This window comes from Cyprinus carpio, chromosome A18 (assembly GCF_018340385.1).
Source record: "Cyprinus carpio isolate SPL01 chromosome A18, ASM1834038v1, whole genome shotgun sequence".
Taxonomy (NCBI): domain Eukaryota; kingdom Metazoa; phylum Chordata; class Actinopteri; order Cypriniformes; family Cyprinidae; genus Cyprinus; species Cyprinus carpio.
Genome location: NC_056589.1, coordinates 3,887,723 through 3,905,587, shown reverse-complemented (window position 1 = coordinate 3,905,587; position 17,865 = coordinate 3,887,723). Strand labels below are relative to the sequence as shown.

At 43.1% G+C, this 17,865-nt stretch overlaps 2 protein-coding genes across 2 annotated transcripts in view; one reads left to right on the top strand and one right to left on the bottom strand.

The window, feature by feature from the left end:
• Nucleotides 1-2,640, top strand: part of LOC109085652 (suppressor of tumorigenicity 7 protein homolog) — an 18,214-nt gene extending 15,574 nt beyond the window's left edge. The window contains exons 11-16 of the mRNA XM_042774803.1: nt 89-161; nt 440-542; nt 619-769; nt 1,128-1,220; nt 1,899-2,038; nt 2,348-2,640. Coding sequence (XP_042630737.1) covers nt 89-161; nt 440-542; nt 619-769; nt 1,128-1,220; nt 1,899-2,038; nt 2,348-2,443 — 656 coding nt within the window. The 3' untranslated portion in view covers nt 2,444-2,640. The remainder of the gene's footprint in view (nt 1-88; nt 162-439; nt 543-618; nt 770-1,127; nt 1,221-1,898; nt 2,039-2,347) is intronic.
• Nucleotides 2,641-3,133: 493 nt separating this feature from the next.
• pik3c2g (phosphatidylinositol-4-phosphate 3-kinase catalytic subunit type 2 gamma) lies at nt 3,134-17,060 on the bottom strand. The gene is made up of 33 exons (XM_019067760.2): nt 16,686-17,060; nt 16,186-16,548; nt 14,943-15,022; nt 14,593-14,750; nt 14,401-14,515; nt 14,202-14,313; nt 14,041-14,111; nt 13,348-13,411; nt 13,089-13,214; nt 12,977-13,007; nt 12,677-12,860; nt 12,282-12,404; nt 11,778-11,906; nt 11,393-11,507; nt 11,098-11,231; nt 10,824-11,012; nt 10,003-10,096; nt 9,824-9,918; nt 9,519-9,699; nt 9,297-9,404; nt 8,411-8,503; nt 8,187-8,316; nt 7,128-7,264; nt 6,869-7,038; nt 6,633-6,789; nt 6,446-6,555; nt 5,955-6,129; nt 5,271-5,389; nt 5,097-5,193; nt 4,967-5,021; nt 4,600-4,691; nt 3,870-3,995; nt 3,134-3,754 (listed from the first exon to the last, which is right to left on the bottom strand). The coding sequence occupies exons 2-33, from the start codon at nt 16,447-16,449 to the stop codon at nt 3,602-3,604; spliced, it is 3,987 nt and encodes a 1,328-aa protein (XP_018923305.2). The 5' UTR covers nt 16,450-16,548; nt 16,686-17,060; the 3' UTR covers nt 3,134-3,601.
• Between the last annotated feature and the right edge of the window lie 805 nt (nt 17,061-17,865).

Sequence of the window (17,865 nt, the reverse complement as noted above, 5' to 3'; positions counted from 1 at the left end):
TTTGAATTATCTTACAGATATCGAGTATGTACTTCAGCATTATCTCACCTGTGAGTCCTGATGGGAAACGCTTTGTTCTCGTCCACAGACATCAGTTTGCCAAAGTCTGCAACCATCTGCTACACAGCGGCGCTGCTGAAGGCCAGAGCCGTGTCCGACAAGTGAGTCTCCATCAACACACTTCAGCGCTGTTTAACAGTCCACTTTAGTCATTTACTAACGATCAGTGACCGTGTCAGCTAGCAGTCAGAGAGTATCAGTGACCGTCTGCTTAATAGTGTTCCCAGCGTTCTAACAGTGCACACATACAGGGACACACTGTGCTGAAAGGGCCAGTTCACCTCTGACCGGATGAGTCCTGGTTTCTCGAATCAGATTAGTACTGCTGTAAAGTGTGTCAGTCTCACGTCAGTCTGGTGTGGTCTGTGTGCGTCTGCAGGTTTTCTCCAGAGGCGGCGTCACGCAGAGGTTTGAGCACAGCAGAAATGAACGCAGTAGAAGCCATACACAGAGCGGTGGAGTTCAACCCACACGTACCGAAAGTGAGCTTCATCATCATCGCCATCATCATCCTCCTCCTCCTGCTCAGCCGTAACCTGCCTCTCGTTCTCTCTGCAGTACCTCTTAGAGATGAAGAGTCTGATTCTGCCTCCGGAGCACATCCTGAAGCGCGGGGACAGCGAAGCCATCGCCTACACCTTCTTCCACCTGCAGCACTGGAAGCGTGTGGAGGGCGCGCTCAACCTGCTGCACTGCACCTGGGAGGGAAGTGAGTGACTGCTTCACATTGATAAATAGGAAAATAACAGTTAATGTTGTAAAATTCATCAGTTATGAAGCAAACTCAATTTCAGCTCTACAGAGGAGAATAGTGTTCAGATCAAGATTTGTTCTCATGTGTGTATCACTGTTATATTTGCGGTAGCTGCCAAATCCACACTAAAACCCTGTACCTTTTTATTAGTGTAATTACTGTGTGTCGTTGTTATGGGGGTCATCAGGAATAAATGCCTTTAGTTCGTCTTTTAAGAAGCAAACATTTTTTTTCAATATAAAACTTATGTTGTAGTGTTGAAGTGAATGTCAGAGAAGCTGCTAGTGACTTCAACAGTTCTGTGTTTGCTCAGCTTTCAGAATGATTCCGTATCCTCTGGAGAAAGGCCACCTCTTCTATCCGTATCCAGTCTGTACAGAGACGGCGGACAGAGAACTGCTACCAAGTAAGAGATTTTCCTGCATCTCACCTGTAGATGAAGAGCAGTGCTTCTGTCCATCTGACGCCGTCTGCAGCGGCCGGATCCTCTCTGAATCAGTCAGAGCCTGTTAGTGTATATACGAGTATATCAGGCCTTTCAGTGTAATCAGCTTCAGCTGGAGCTTCTGGTGTCAGATCTCGAGTGATTTTGATCAAGTAAAGGTCAGAATAACTGCAGTGATATCTCCAGATGAACTCTTACTGGACTGAAGCAGCTCAGCTTTACTTGATTCTCCATCAATCATGTTTTTAGAGTCTCAAATCTGATCCTCAGGATCTTTTGAGGAGCGTTTGTTTCCAGAAGCTTTACTTTCACTGTTCCTCAGCGGAGGAATGATCTTCACAAGCCTCCAGAACATCTCACATCTTCTGAGGAGCCTTTATTTCTTCATCTCTCAATCACTGCATTATATGTTTGGATCATTTCAGTCTCATCTCACTGAGATTAAATATTGAGAGGCTACTTTCTGTCTGTTATTTCACATGTCAGGCTTTACCAGAGCCCTGACAGAACCTCGTGTGTCTCCAAACCTGTTGTTATTTTAATGTCTACCACAGCTGCAATAGTAGTTAACCCTGACTCTCTCTCTGTGTGTGTGTTTGTGTGTGTGTGTGTGTGTGTGTGTGTGTGTGTGTGTAGCAGTGTTCCACGAGGTGTCAGTGTATCCCAAGAAGGAGCTGCCGTTCTTCATCCTGTTCACGGCGGGTCTCTGCTCCTTCACAGCGATGCTGGCGCTCCTCACGCATCAGTTCCCAGAGCTCATGGGAGTGTTTGCTAAAGCCGTGAGTGTCACACACTTCAGTGCTCCAGACACACACCGACACGTTCATGTTCAGACACATATTTGTATTTGAAATGTTCATGTAATCGTGAACGGTTCATCAGTAGTTCAGCTCTACAGTGGGTTAGTTGTGTTACTGGGCAAATATTAGATTTTTTTCAGACATTAAAATGAGCTATAAAATGCACAGGCACCCAGTCACTCAGTTTTTTTCCATTGTATTATTGAATATAATTTAATACGGAGGCGATCTGGTCTGAGATTGGTGTGCAGACTGCAGATACTCACTTGTTTCCGTCTCGTCCATCAGTTCCTGAGCACCCTGTTCGCCCCGCTGAACTTCATCATGGAGAAGGTGGAGAGCATCCTTCCCTCGAGTCTGTGGCACCAGCTCACGCGGATCTGATCTCACGGATATGCATTATTATTATTGACTGAGGTGCCAAGTTCTTCAGAAGTGCCCAGAAGACAGAAACACAACCCACACCAGACGCAGAAGGAATTCATTTCCCCCTTGATCTCCTGTAAATATTTCTGTTCAAAACTTTTAAACGCCATGGGTGTATAAAGAAAAAATAAAACGATTTCTGTACTGCTGCAAAACAGCCGTCTCCATTTTTGAAGAAAATCCTCTTCTGCTTCGTGACTTTCTGTGTTCTGAAGTTTGAAGGCAGCAGAATATCACTGATGACATGCGTTCACACACAAACACAGAAGTGGAGTCACACAGGTTCATTTGTGAATCTCTTCCTGTGCGTCACATGACACGTAGCCAATCAGAACATCCTTAGATTCAGAGCAGCACCACACTATCGTAGAGTGTTCTGTAATGTAGGACAGTTTCTGTTAGAACTGAGGCCCGTGTGTTTACGTTTGTGGATCGGTTAACTTCCTGCGAGAGGTGAGGGTCTCAGCAGAAGAACAGCGAGAGTGAAGGTGCTGGAAACACACTGGTGTCTCCTGAAGCGACGGCACATTACTGAGCACGCGAGGATAAACTCTGAAGGAAGATTTAGTTAATGGTTCTAAAACAGACACTGGCATTTGTTTAGCCATATATTGCACAAAACAATAGCGAGGGAATAACTGACTGATGTTTGATGCTCAGACATAAACTGCTTTTATTTATTTATTTTTTTATACATAAAACATGATACAATGTCTTCTCCATATCATTAACTCCTCAAAGGCCATGTCCCGAAACCTTCCCGCTGACGGTTACATCATATTTCAGAAACTGCTCAATGGATTTTTAAGATCTAAAAAACCCATTTATATTTTTCAAGTTTTATTAATATAGCACTTCATACGATAAAAATGGCCTCAAAGCAGCTTCACAGTAAAACCAGTGTAAGTGTCACCAAGTTCAGTTTCAAATATAACTTGAAGTACAGCTCTACAGAGAATAAGACCATGACAGTGTGTCTTTAAACCTAGACTCCATCAGGTGACAGTGGAGCAGAACCGGGCCTTCATTAATACTGATCTCCTCCATCAGAAGCACACAGCTGCTGCTTCTGTGAAAGCCTTCACGTTCACTCGAGGGCTTCGGTGATGCTGATCTTTAGACGGCCGAGAAGCCCAGAGGAAACCACTTCTCCTGGTCCAGGACTCGCTCTCCCAGAACCACGTTTGTAGCCGCTACAAAAGTCTTCCTGCTCTTCACCGTCACCTCCAGCACGTGTCCGTGGAGGTTGAGCACGTTCCTGTACTCGATCTGAAGAGAAAGCCACAGGTCTGAGAGGACACTAATGTCCAGATGGGACACACACGTCAGTAACGGCAGAAATACTCATTAAATGCATTCTAAGAACCGAAAGGCTTCCCCGTACCAGCTCATTGAACGTGGGGTTGTCATTGCTGCGGACCACTTTGGTCTTCCTCTTGGTCTTGTCCTGTGGGTCGGGTCTTAGTCGTGTGACCACATATGCGTCCGGACACGAGCCGTTAGACAGCCTCTGAACCACAGCACACACACACACACACACACACTTCAGAATCAGTTAACACTCATGCAACTGGAAACACTGGTAAATATTATAACTCTACTCTGTCCTCCAGAACAGAATCTTTCATTAGGAAGCCAAACCTCATCATTCAACCCCGCGTGAAGTCAAAAACTTTTCTTCTTTTTTTTTAAATGGCAAGAGTGCAATTTTAAGGGGATTAAAAAGACAACAAAATGATTTTCAGTAACACTTAAAAGCCTTTTATGTACAATGCATTATAATATTATTCATAATGTACATTGTAATGACTTGTTTCTTTTCATCAATAATTATAATCAAAGTTAAAATGCATTATAATATTTGAAGGTTTGTTTGTTACGTGTTTTAATGCATTATATCTTCTAAAGGTGTAGCAGTGAATAGATAAGTATTATAATGTATTATAATTGCAGTTTCAGTTATTCATGAGATTTATAATGATTTATAAGGTGCATTACAAGGCGTAATTAATGCATTAAGAAATAATTGTATAATGCACTATATATAAAGGCTTGAAGTAAATCAAGAATAATACTGGGTTTGGAAAAAAAAAACTCATATTGTGACGACTCACAATATTTTTCAAATGCTTTATCATCACAGATAACTTGTAGTCTTTATAAGACAGGTAGAGCTGAATCTGCGGCCGGAGGTGAGCGTCTGTCTCTGGACACATGAGAAACAAAAACATTTTCAGACATCAGGACAAAATTAAACAAGAAAAAAAAATTGCAGGGTTGAGGATGAAATGTGAATGAATCCCTGAAGCAAATCAAAGCCACGCAACAACATTACATCCAGTAACTGTAAACTGAAAGGAAGAGCACCGTTTCTTTTTATTATCCTGACTGCAAGCCAGCAGTAAACCATTAAGAGTCCTCTGCAAACAAAGACACGCCCAGCAGCGGAATGTTCACCAATCATTGTCCAGGAGTCTTTACCTGACTTGACCGCAGCGTTTGGTCCGTCCAGAAACAGGCTGCAGACGTATTCGTTCTGTCAATGACACGATGACGTATGAATCAAGGTGTGAGGGAAGCTCATGTGAAGCGGCACAGAGGCGGCACTCACCCCTTTGCAGGGTCCTTCAAACAGCTCCTTCAGGTACTTGTTCAGCAGAGACATCTTCCTGCCCGGTGTGAAGGACATGTTAAACCAGCTCGGGAACCTAGAACAGGACAAAGACCAGATCAGTCCGGCTCTCCTCTGCCTGCGGAGAGAACACCTCATGAGCCGGACTCTCACCTCGGCAGCGTGGACTCGATGAAGTGCTTCTGCAGGAGCTTATGAAGCATCTCAAACTGAGCAAAGCTCTTCTGAACCACCAGGAATCCGTCCTCGATGGTCACCTTCAGCTCGTACGTCTGACACGGACACAGCAGACGGTACAGACGCTCAGTCTCTGGCCGTGAAATTTACAAAAAACTTTCAGAGTATACTTCTTGCAGTACAAATAAAAAAAACAATAAGTATAAAAAAACAAAACTTGCAGTAGGAATACTAATTTCAATGCACAATATTAATTGTGTTTCAATAGTGCTTGGGACTAAATTGGCCTACTGTTTAATTCATAAAAGTATATTTTTAACCGAGTACACAACTAGTTGACGTGTTTTTCTTTTCTGTTTCAACCATACGGTGAAGTATACTACGAGTGAACTTCTGTATACTGTTAGTTTACTAAAAGATGTGAAACATACGCTGGTGTTTACCTCAGAGAAGATGTGTGGGGAAAAACATTTGATAGCACAAATATAGGCCAAATATTCTCTGTTTCTGTTTACTTATCAGTACAAGCCAAGAGTACTTAAAGTGCATAAAAAAATATACCTTATTTTTAAGACACACTAACAGCACAGCTGAACAAATGTCTTTTTACCGAACTTCTTCTCACAGGTCTCGTTGCAGGTTTTTGTGAAGGACACTCACCACATCTTTGCCGTTGACGGTGTATTTCTGGATCACGGCCTCCTGAATGTTGGTGTTGGAGGAGATCTGGCTCTTAGCCGGCGCTTCTGAATGTTTGGTGGAGGAAAACTGCACCATATTGTGGATGAGGAAGTTTATTTTGACTGGGAAGCTCTCCATGCTCTCTTTAATTTTTCTGAAACAGGAAGCACATGAGTAGAACCTCGCCATGTTTTATTTATTCAGTTGTCCTAACAACAGTCTTATTGCAAAGGGCATCAAGTGCAGCAGAATAATACCACAGATGCATAAAGACCTACTGAAACTGTTCTGAGATATTTCAAATGAAACAATAAACATCCTTCTGCTTGTTCATATTTAAAGCACAAAAAACTATTATTATCAAATGCACTTCCCAAGAGGACTGAACAGACATTAGAGACAACATACTCAAAAATGAGCCACACAGACTATATCTAACGCAGACCAAGACTCTGCAGTGATGTGTTTACTTGGTAAAATATGAAGTGGCTTCCAGCTCCGAGTCATGAGGCCTCAGTTTGTTGTGGACGTATTTTAGGTCCTGGATGTCCTTCAGCTCGGGCAAGCCGGCCGGCAGCATCTGTGCATGCACACAGAAACACGTGAGAGGGAGCGGATGTCAGCGAAACAGAGCGAGCGGACGGACATCTGCCTCACCAGCTGCAGCAGCGCGAGCACCAGAGCGGAGCGTCTGCGCAGACGGTTGTACGCGTCACAGCACAGCTCCACGAAGCGGTGGAAGCGCTGCGGATTCTCGCCGCCGCCCGTGATGAAGCGCTGCATCTCTGGCGTGAAGATGAAGGGCGTCCGGTCCCTGTCCGTTCACAAAGTGGACGTCTACTTTAGAAGGGGTTCTCTGTCATTACACAGTGACAAGAAAACAGATGACTTGCCTCTTGATGCTGCCGAACTTCTGCGCGTTGCCCATGATCTTGCCGAAGTCGATGTGGAACATGTGACCGCTGTGTTTGATCATGATGTTGTCGTTGTGGCGGTCGCAGATGCCCAGAATGAACGTGGCCACACACCAGCCGGCGCAGGAGTGAAGGAAGTTCATTACAGCCTGCAGGTCAGACGAGAGACAAGCGCACCTCACACAGAGACCAAGAGCAGACATCAGAGAAGAAGACGTGTGCTGAATACACGCATTACCTTCTCGTAGTCCTCTTTGGTCTTGTTCCTCATATGGAACCATTTCTCTAAGGTGTCTTCCCTCAGCGCTCCAGACAGACCCCACTCCTGATGAATCTTCGCCAGCGTCACCGCGTCACGCACCACTTCCACCAAACCTGCGTTCATCACACCAGCTCTTACCTTCTGAGCTTCAACTCAACTGCATGCATTAACCACAGTCAAACAAAAACTGCATGCATTATCAAATAACAAGTATTGGAATGCAAAGAGGATGTTATTAGTGACTGCAATTTCAGGTTTTGGCACCAGTGGAGTAGACTCCAAAAATCAGTTCTGTTTGAGAGAGAAATCTGTCGACACAGAACATGCCAAACCCTGGCTCAGCTGGAGCGTCATTCTCAAGACACACTATTCGTCTCATTCATTGAGGAATCAACTGATCTTTGGCACAGATAAGGCCACTATAAAAAAACTCGAAACTTCCTTGTTAGTCCAACTTATCTACTATTTGAACAGAGGTGTTCAAAGTTCAGCTCCCACCCTGATCAAACACAGATGAAGCGGCTCGCTAAGATCTTCAGGAGTGTGTCTGGAACTGAAGTCCATCAACAGTCTGAGCTCCCTTCATCTAGAGTATCTCAGAAAAACATGACCTAATAAACGTGTCTTCAAAACAGATCATGAGCCGGCCTCGTCTCTCCTGATAGCAAAGCATCGCTTCTCATGATGTCACACACATACACACACAATTCAGATCTGAGTGATGTTCAGGAAATTATAAAAAAAAAAACTGAGTGATGTTCAGGAAATTATAAATGTAAAAAACTAAAGTACGAGCAATATGATGACCCACCAAAAAGTGTATACTTCGTGAGAGAGAGAGTATATTTAGGTTTTTGTAAGATTCAGATACTGACTGATTTTAAGGAAATTCTGATACATAAATGTAAAAGCATACTTTCCTATTTTTTAGTTTAAAAGAAGTACTAATGCAACTTGAATAAACGATTGCAATTCATCAATATGATTATAACGGCAGAGACCCACATCTGACAATCACTTCATCATCTGACTGACCTTGATCTCGTCCAGTGGAAATACATCTGTAGGTGACCATCCTCATGTCCAGTCCCTCCTGTCTCCAGATGCGGTCCAGAAGACGGACGATCTGCAGCACCAGCATGTCCTGCCGCAGGTTATCTCCGGTCTGAGCCAGAACACAACACCGAAACACACTTCAAGATGACTTCAGCGAGTACTAGCAAACTACATTCCCTGACACTCATGAAGGAACTTCATACTTTGCAGATGAGGCTGTATTTCTGGCCCAGCGGGTCAGCGGTGATGAAGGACACTTCCACAGGCGCTGCGTTTGAATTAAAAACCTTAAAAGACTGAGAGACATACACAGCTGTCATGCATCCGAAACATTTATATCACTAGCAGTGATGATTTAACCAGAACCTCAAGCTCGTGACTCCAGTGATACTCCAAAATACTCGCGTTCAGTAACAACTATACTCAAATACCTCAAAATGGGCCCTGATTTGACATTTTCTGATGGGTTACAGCGTGATTTTAGACAGTATACTGTGGTCAGATCACAAGCCACGTCCAAAGAATCAGAACTGATGCTCCTTCTTTCTTACAGAAAAATGGTTTCTATTAAGAATATAGATCATCTCTGACCCTGACGTCAGTCCTAACCCTGCGTTTATTACGAATCACTCATGCACAGTAAATCTCACACATGTGACCCTGGAGCACAAAACCAGTTTTAAGGGTCAATTTTTCGAAATTGTGATTTATACATCATCTGAAAGCTGAATAAATAATCTTTACATTGATGTATGGTTTGTTAGGAGGACAATATTTGTCTGAGATACAACTATTTGAAAATCTGGAATCTGAGGGAGCAAAAAAAAATCTAAATATTGAGAAAATCATCTTTAAAGTTGTTCAAATGAAGTTCTTAGCAATGCATATTACTAATCAAAAATTAAGTTTTGATATATTTACAGTAGGACATTTACTAAATATCTTCATGGACTATGATCTTTACTTAATATCTTAATGATTTTTGGTATAAAAGAGAAATCTATAATTTTGACCCATACTATGTATTGTTGTCTGGAAATATACCCAGCGACTTAAGACTAGGTACACATATGCATTTATTGAATTTACCTCAATATCCACATCTTTGACCACGACCGCGGGATCTAACGGAAGCCTGCAGGGCTGTCCATCAGCAAAAAAGCTCACAATCTTCAATCTCTCTCGGCTGAACACGTCCTGCACAAAAACAACATTTTTTGATTTCATTTCAGAAGCTCAAAAGTATCTTCTTAAGGGAAGGCTTTCTGTGTTGGGTTTCCCAAGGCAAATGAGTCGGAGATGTTAGGAGACCTTTCTCTTGTTCTTGTCAGCGGTGCGGATTTTCTCTGCCACTTGAGTGAGAAGATCCACCAATCTGCTCTGGTGCTGAAGCTGCTGTCTGAGAGCGCGACCGCAGCAGTGCTTCAGCGCAGACAGAACCTTATTCATCCAGCTCTTATAGAGCCAGTCGTCCAGAGCGTCCACCAGTAACCTACACACACACACACACACACGATGCATTTGCTCCTTCTAATGCTTCTATTATGTTTTATAATTCCATTCCATTATAATAACTCCATTCGATACATTCAAATGTAATGCATATGTTCCTTCACCAGTACAGCTGCTGAGCGATACGGAAGCAGTGCAGCGATCTTGAGAGCAGAAGCTTCATCAACGGCCCGTCGATTTCCCACTCCATCTTCAGAGCCTGGAGCAGAGGTCAAACAGACACCAGCATTATAACGGCGGAAGGACACGCAGCGGTCATCATGAGTGCTAGCGTGTGTCTCACCTGCACCAGCTGCGGCAGAAACTCCTCCAGCTCACTGTCACACATCTGCTGGAAACACTGGACCGCCACTGACCGCACGCGCTGGTCATGAAACCTGACACACAAACACATCCGCTTAACCTCTAGTTCACATCAGAAGACATGCAGTAAACGCTGTTTGCAGAGGTATATTCAGTGATCTGATGACAGCAGCATCAACTCAAGCCCAAGATAAGATCATTATTCACTGTGATAATGACCACTAAAATCATTCATAAGACAAACGGGTGCGTAATATAAGCAGACATTTATATCTCAAATGTTTTTTCTATTTTTTGCAATTATATGATAAACATATAACAGTTTACTAAAATAATAATGGTCAAACTCATAAAAGTGACAAACATTGTTACAAATTAATAAATAATTGCTAAAAACTAACACAATCATTGAGGCTTTTCACTTTTGAGCACGAGTGTTTTCTGAAGCTTCTCTACGACCCAATATGTCCAGTTTTACGTTTTCGTGACATAATGATAAATGTTTAGCTTACTATATAACATAAAACACACCAGAAGTGTCTGAAGACTAGGAAGATGAATGGTCAGCTGCCAGAAGTGAAGCTACATCAAACAATGTCTGGAGTTTTAATAATAATAATTTGTATTTTTTTGTATATAATGTTTTGTGGGCAGATGAAATGAAGACATGATATAGTGTACAAAGATGCACAAAATGCTCGAGCTCAGTCCAGAGAATCTGTCACGCTCTGTGAAGAACAGATCGCTTCCGGCCCATGTCCTGAACAGGACAGAAACACTGCGGTGTTGTGGTGCTCATACTCATCACTCAGGAGGAACAGGGCTTCCTCAGCGCTCACGGGGCTCCAGCGCTCCAGGACCGAGTATATTTCCGGCAGGTTCTGAGGTCTCCACTGCGGCGCGCTGCCCACAACCAAGTGCAGGTACGAGTTCCTCCGGCTGCAGATGTGCCGCTTGCTCCACAGGAAGGCCTTCTCATTCTCAGTCATGCTGCAGAGTGTTGAACAGAGGAAGTGACGTTAATGTCCACATCAACCACAGAGAACTGCTCTCGAGTGTCTTATCTTGTACTGACAGCGACAGGCTGTGCTTCTGACACACTTCTGTCACTCTCTTCTGCAGCTCTTCACACAGCGCTGAGTCCAGGACTGATTCGGGCCGAGCCGCCGCTCGCTCATATCGCCACTGCTCAGACTCCGGGAAATCAATCTGTGAGAACAACCAGCGTCAAAGAGGCTTCCTTATGAACTTTAGCTCTCACAAGAAATGTCAAAGAAAGAAATGAGACCTGCACATAATGCACACTGTGAATACTATATGTGAAGACGCGGGTGTAGATCCATGTGTGTGTCTGGTCAGGAAGCGTTCACCTGTAGAATGACTCCAGTGGGCTGTCGATGGCCGTCGCTCAGCGCCGGTGACGGAGGACTGACCGGAGGCACCTGTGTGGACATACTGAGCAGAACCGTGCCGTGAACCAGAGTCCTGCAACAGCACAGCATCCAAACATCAATCACCGCTTCAAAGAAACACTGATCCAAACATATTCACTGCAGATTAATGTCCAAAACATGCTCTATAAAAGACAGCAGACTCAAAACACAATTCATAATGCAACGCAAGAACATGCTGCACTGAAAGCATTGGTCTTCTCTTCTAGTCAACGACTGGCAGGCCAATAGTTTGCAGTCTGAAAATATTTTCCCAACATTTTTTGGAAACAACAAAACCGGTTTGATGAGGTGAAACGCATACCTGTTGTTAAAAAGAGGAAGGACCGCCCAGCACAGGAGCTCGGGGTTTTTGGCCTGTTTTGAGCCCAGCAGATGAAAAGTCAGCATTGACTCGTACGGAAGCTCCTGTACTGGAACCGGAAACACCAATCTACACACAGGAACCAGAACACCGTTTGACTCTGAACTCAGTCTCATGATTCACAGATAGACAGAGAGAGCACAAGGAGTTCACTAGATAAATGGACTATAAAAGAACGGAGTCTTAATTGTATTCATCCTGATGAATAATGTTAACCTCGCAGTGTAAGAGTTTTCCAGCACATTAACACCCAGAGTGCATCATATGGTGAAGGTATTCATTAATGAGAACTCGGTCATATATTAACCTGTTTACTTTTGAACTCAAACCCATGGAATACCCTCATTAAAATACACGAAGCCTTTGAACCGCAAGCATACAGTACGGATGCACATATTAATCATGCAGTAGCACAGAATCAACTGTAGATGAAGCTGCTCTTACAGACGGTTGCACTGGATCTTGCAGCTGAGTTGCAGGGACGTGCTGATGTTCTCAGACAGCACAGGTTCAGTCAGATTCCTGCCGCAGTATGTGAGCGAGCAGCTCACACTCAAGTGATCGTAACTGTAGCACACACACACACACACACACACACACACACACACCATGACTCATATTCCTCAGTATTACAGGACCAGTTCACACATAAATCATTTACACATCCTCAAACCCTGTGAGACACAAATAGAGATTCTTTGGTTCTCACGTCTGATATCCAGGATTGTTTTGAATGAGTTTGAGGGCTACGTCAGGTTTTCCCCACACAGTACGTTCTGCACTCACAGACTGGGTTTCTCTGCGGTGACGACACTGGAGTGTTAAACATCTGGCCGTACCTGTTTATCCAGCCGGGCAGCAGTCTGTAGAGACACGTCAGGTTGACCTGCAGCATGCAGCTGGAGTGCTTGACGTCTGCTGCTGGTGGATTCGGATGGTCCTCCTGTCCTCTGAAGTCCAAATCAAAGTTTGTGAAGAAAATGTGGAGCAGCTTCAGCAGAGCGTGATGGAGCATGACTACAGCTGAAACATGCAGACTTTACACTCACAATGCATGCAGATCACTGGAAACTACACGGCTCGTATAGCTCAAACTGCTTATGACATACTAAAGACTTCACTTTAGTATAAAGACTCACCGGTTTCACAGTCGCACATTTCGACCGGAGTCTAGGGAAAAGAACATTATATTTGATCTTTCTCATTAAACACTCATTCAGAAACGCTTGAGGTGTGTTGCTCAGGCTGTACCAGTGTGACTGGAGCGAAGCGCTGGATCCGGCCGACGGCTTCCTCCAGATCTACTGTAGTGACGCCACACAGCTGCTCACACACGGCATGAACGCTCTCCGCAACCTCCCTCCCACCGACACCACACTGACATATCAAACACAAACCCTGTCAGTCCTGTGGAGCTCAGGGAAGCCATGCAATGACACGCAGATCATACAAGCATTTCAATCATGCACATGATTTCATTCTTTCAGATTCATTTCAGTGAAACACAAACCCAGCTTCTCAAGAGCTTGTTTACAGCCTGGCTGTAGCTGCTCAGCTTCTCCTGCAGAGACGTCCTAAGAGAACACATGAGATCCAGTGTTGGTACGTGACTATATCAAGAACAAAAACTTTAAGTACACAAATAGATCAGGTGAAATATAAAGTCATAACACTGGCAAAATTCAATTTGAAATGTAATATTTCCTGCAACATTCTGCACAAAACAAAAGTTTAAATTAAAAATGTGACTTAGATTTGTCAGTTCCTATTCTAGTTTGTATTTAAACATTCATTTTAATGCATGCATGTGCACAATTTCAGTTAAAATGTATATTTTTCCTTTACAAATGCAATAAGGGCAGGAAAATCTTTTTTTTGTTGTTGTTCCTCAAATGCATTTACACACACAATTAAAACAACTGAAATTGTGTGTTAATTCATATTATGCTGAATGCAGCAAAATTCAATGTGGGGTAGAAAATGCATTTGATTACATTTATGTCCACATCTGTCAATCAATCACAGCATCACGGCTAATACACAACCAATTTAAATTTAGCAAATCATAACATATCCAAAGTATATTTCGATTTATAATAAAATTAAAATAAAAAGCACGTGTATGAATACTGTACACTGACACATTACATTTCAAATGGAGTTTCGTCATTCTTATTCTTCCATAGTACAGAAGCAAGCAAACCTCATAGTGCTGACTGCACAAGCAGAAGCGAGGACTTGATTAAAATGAAACATCTGCCAGTCGTCTTCCTCCTACAGAAACATGCAGTCAGATAACAAAATGACCTTCTTCAAATGAGAAACTGTATCAGACATCTGAGCCACTGTAATTCAATGCCCTACATCTCGCGTCAGTGTTTTGTCAGCGGAGTCCTTGAGCACCATCCTCACTGGAACATCCAGAGCAAACTTCTGATACACCTCCACTCCTTCATACAACACCAAAAATACAACACTAGACCATACAAATCAAACCAATCAAAACAACGATCATCTGATCCACTCCTGCAGCTCGCATGTCAAATATGACAGGAGACCTTACCTTCTGAGATACTCCTCTGAGTCGCAGAGTTTCATCAGGTATTGTCCACTGACAGAGGAAGAATGATCTAGAGTCACCAGAACCGCCTCCATCAGCTCCTGGGCTGTGCTGTTTACTGAGAAAATAATGTGAAAATAAAGTGCCACAGCTCAAAGCTGATGTAAAACTGAGTGTATCATCTGTGATACTCACATCTGCTTCTGTACGGCAGTTCCACGGGCAGCCAGGGCACGGACACATGGAAGAGAAGCTCAGCGGACTCCAGGAGAGACTCGTGCACAGGGGCCACACGGGCCCACACCACGCTCGAGCTGAACTTGTCATGATTGAGCCTGTATTCTGATAGCAGTCTGCAGGAATGAGGAGGTTCACGTGCAGCGCAGTTATTCATACTGGAGCAGTGAGCTACATGAAAGTATCCATGTCTACTAAATATTCAGTTCATGAATTATTTACAGTGTTAAATGTACAAGTGAATTCAGTAAACATGCATGAAATTCGACAGTCACAGAGGCACATTATTATGATTAATACGATCTTACTGTGATGTTGACTCGCAGAGCGATGCAGTTCTGCTGTTACTGCCTTGTGCAGAATCTATTAAAGTGATGCTCCAAGCGTCCTGCAAAAACACAAGTTCATAATCCAGAAGGTAAGATACAGTGACCGACAGAGCGCCATCCACAGGCTCAGTTACACAAGCGTGTCTGTGTTCAGTGATTAATAGGTGGTTAATCATAATTATTAATTAACTGTATTAATTCTACAGCTTAAGCTAGCCATAAAAGCCAGAAATTTCAAATAATCCAAAATTAAACATTAGAAAACTTACTAAAAATTAAAAAAAAATCAACTAAAACTAACATAGCTAAGAGCCAGAGTTGATCTATCTACAGTGTAATGTTCGGGCAAAGGGCATCTTACAGGGGAAGTCGTGGCCTAATGGTTAGAGCATCAGACTCCTAACCCTAAGGTTGTGGATTTGAGTCTCGGGCCGGTAACACCACGACTGAGGTGTCCTTGAGCAAGACACTGAACCCCCAACTGCTCCCCGAGCGCCACAGCATAAATGATACCCACTGCTCCGTGTGTGTGTGTGTGTGTGTGCGCGCACACGCACTTTGGATGGGTTAAAAGTAGAGCACGAATTCTGAGTATGGGTCACTATACTTGGCTGTATGTCATGTCACTTTCACTTAAAGCAGGGGTCCTGCAGGGTTTTTCCTCAGCACACCTGCCTGGAAGTGTCTAGTCTGCCTAGTAACAGCTTGATCAGAAGGTTCAGGTGTGTTTGATTAGGGTCTGAGCTGAACTCTGCAGGACCGAGTCTGGTGACCCCTGGTATAATACATTTGAATCCTCCAAACTTACATTTAGCAGATGCTTTTATCCAAAACGACTTACAAATGAGGACAATGAGGATGGAAGCAATCAAAATCAACAAGAGAGCAATAATATACAAGTGTAACGCACTACACGCATCAACTTAACACAGTACACACAAGTGTTTTTTTTTTTTTTTGTACTTTTTTTTATATATATTAAATACAAATAAAACAGATATAATAGAAAAAAATAGAGCAAGCTAGTGTTAGAGGTCTTTTTTGCTTTTGCTAATTGTTCAGTAAATAAAAAGAAACCAAAACGATTAGAGAATTAGATTTTTTTAAAGAAAACAAGCAGTTAGTAGATGAATAGAGTGCAAGTCTAAAACAGGCAAGATTTTTTTAAGAATAGAATTAGAATAGAGAGTGCTAGAGATAAAGATCAAGCTCAGGTACAGACTTGATTACTCAGTGTCACGGTTTTATCGTCTGTCAGCATCACCTTCACGCCGTTGTTGTGAGTGACAGGTGGTTTCAGCTCTGGTCCAGCAGGTGTTCCAGCTGTTTCCTCATTCTTCACCTGCTCCTGCTTCCTCTGATCGGCTGCGGATTCAGAAAGCGCTGTGTATAAATCCAGATATTCCTGTTCTGAGAAGACAGGATCATCCCATCCCTGAAACACAGGATCCTCAGGTCTCCCAGCGGGATCTTGCCATGGATCCATTGGCTCTCAGCATGTAAAGCACAGCTGTGAAGTCAGTTCTCTGGAAGGACTGTATCATGAGTCCAGCTTCAGGTCATTACTGACAGGCCATCTGCTCATCTGAAGACAGAGAAAAGCATCAGAACAAGATTAGAGCAGCTTTACCTTTCCCACTGAATCGTCTCGAGTGAAATCAGTCTGATTCGGAATAAAAGATACGTTTCCTTTAAACTATAAGAGTGAATCCAGCAGCTTACTCTCGGGTATTTCAGCGCGAAACCTTCACGACAGGTGTGAGCGGATCGATCCTAAAATCGATAGTATCAATACAGACGCTGATATTAGTATCAGATCGACAGCAGCCTGATGAGATCGATGCTTTAGCTGAAGTTTCTCTGCTCTACGCTTAGCATTGCTGCGGCTTCATCAAAGAGCAGACGGTCCTCGCGCCGCTCCTTTCAACTCGTATGTAAGTTACTTAGTAACATTTGCTCGGAGGCACCGGGGAATGTAGAAATCACGTGACCAAAGACAAACGTAGCCTCGCTTTCTGTCCAATCACGCGCGAGATTCACCTTTACCTTTCAAAAATCTTTTGGTAGCTTTATTTTTTACATTTTCGACACTCTCGAAGCTTTGAATCTTTTCCCGGAGCAGTCAGACTCAGAGGAAAGTCTGAGGCTGCGCCCCAGTTCGCCTAAAGGTATGTGCTCTTTTTGTGAAGAAAAAGTATATACTTTTTGAGTATGTATTTGTGTGTGTGCGTGCGCGTGCCGTATGCATCAGACTTTTTATTTTTATTTTTTTTATTAATGAATACACATAAAGATAAATACACATAATTACAACTCAAATCAGATTATAACAACAATGATAGATGTATAAACAATATACAAAGAACCTGGGAAATAGCTAAAAAACAAAACACTGTTACAAAAAAATTGAGAAGAAAGAAGGGGCGGTGGGGGGGGGGATAATAAATAAATACATAAAATTAAAATAAATGTACTTTTGGAGTAGGCTATGTAGCAGAATACTAGGCAAGCTTCAGGGCTAACTACTTCGTCATAACTGCGTCTTTATTGGACGCTCTGTTGCTTAGTTACGTGCATCCTGTCCAAGCCTCCCGCCTCTCTGGCCCTGTCCCAAATGGCACACTCCATTGTGGACTTCCTCAGAGTCCACACTTTGGTGACGTCATGTAGTGCAGACCTATAGGGCCCTTGGCGCGAGTCCACGAGTGCGCATTGAGAGGTATTTTTGGGACAGACTCTAACGTCACGCCGGAAATAACGGTCTGGTTGTTTTTTGACAGGAGCTGCAGGTTCGGGAAATATGCTGCCTATGTTCCATTTGAACTAAGATTACAGTTTTAACACATAATAAACATGTGCGTGAGTTTCAGATGAATTTACAGGCTTAAATATAAATACTAGG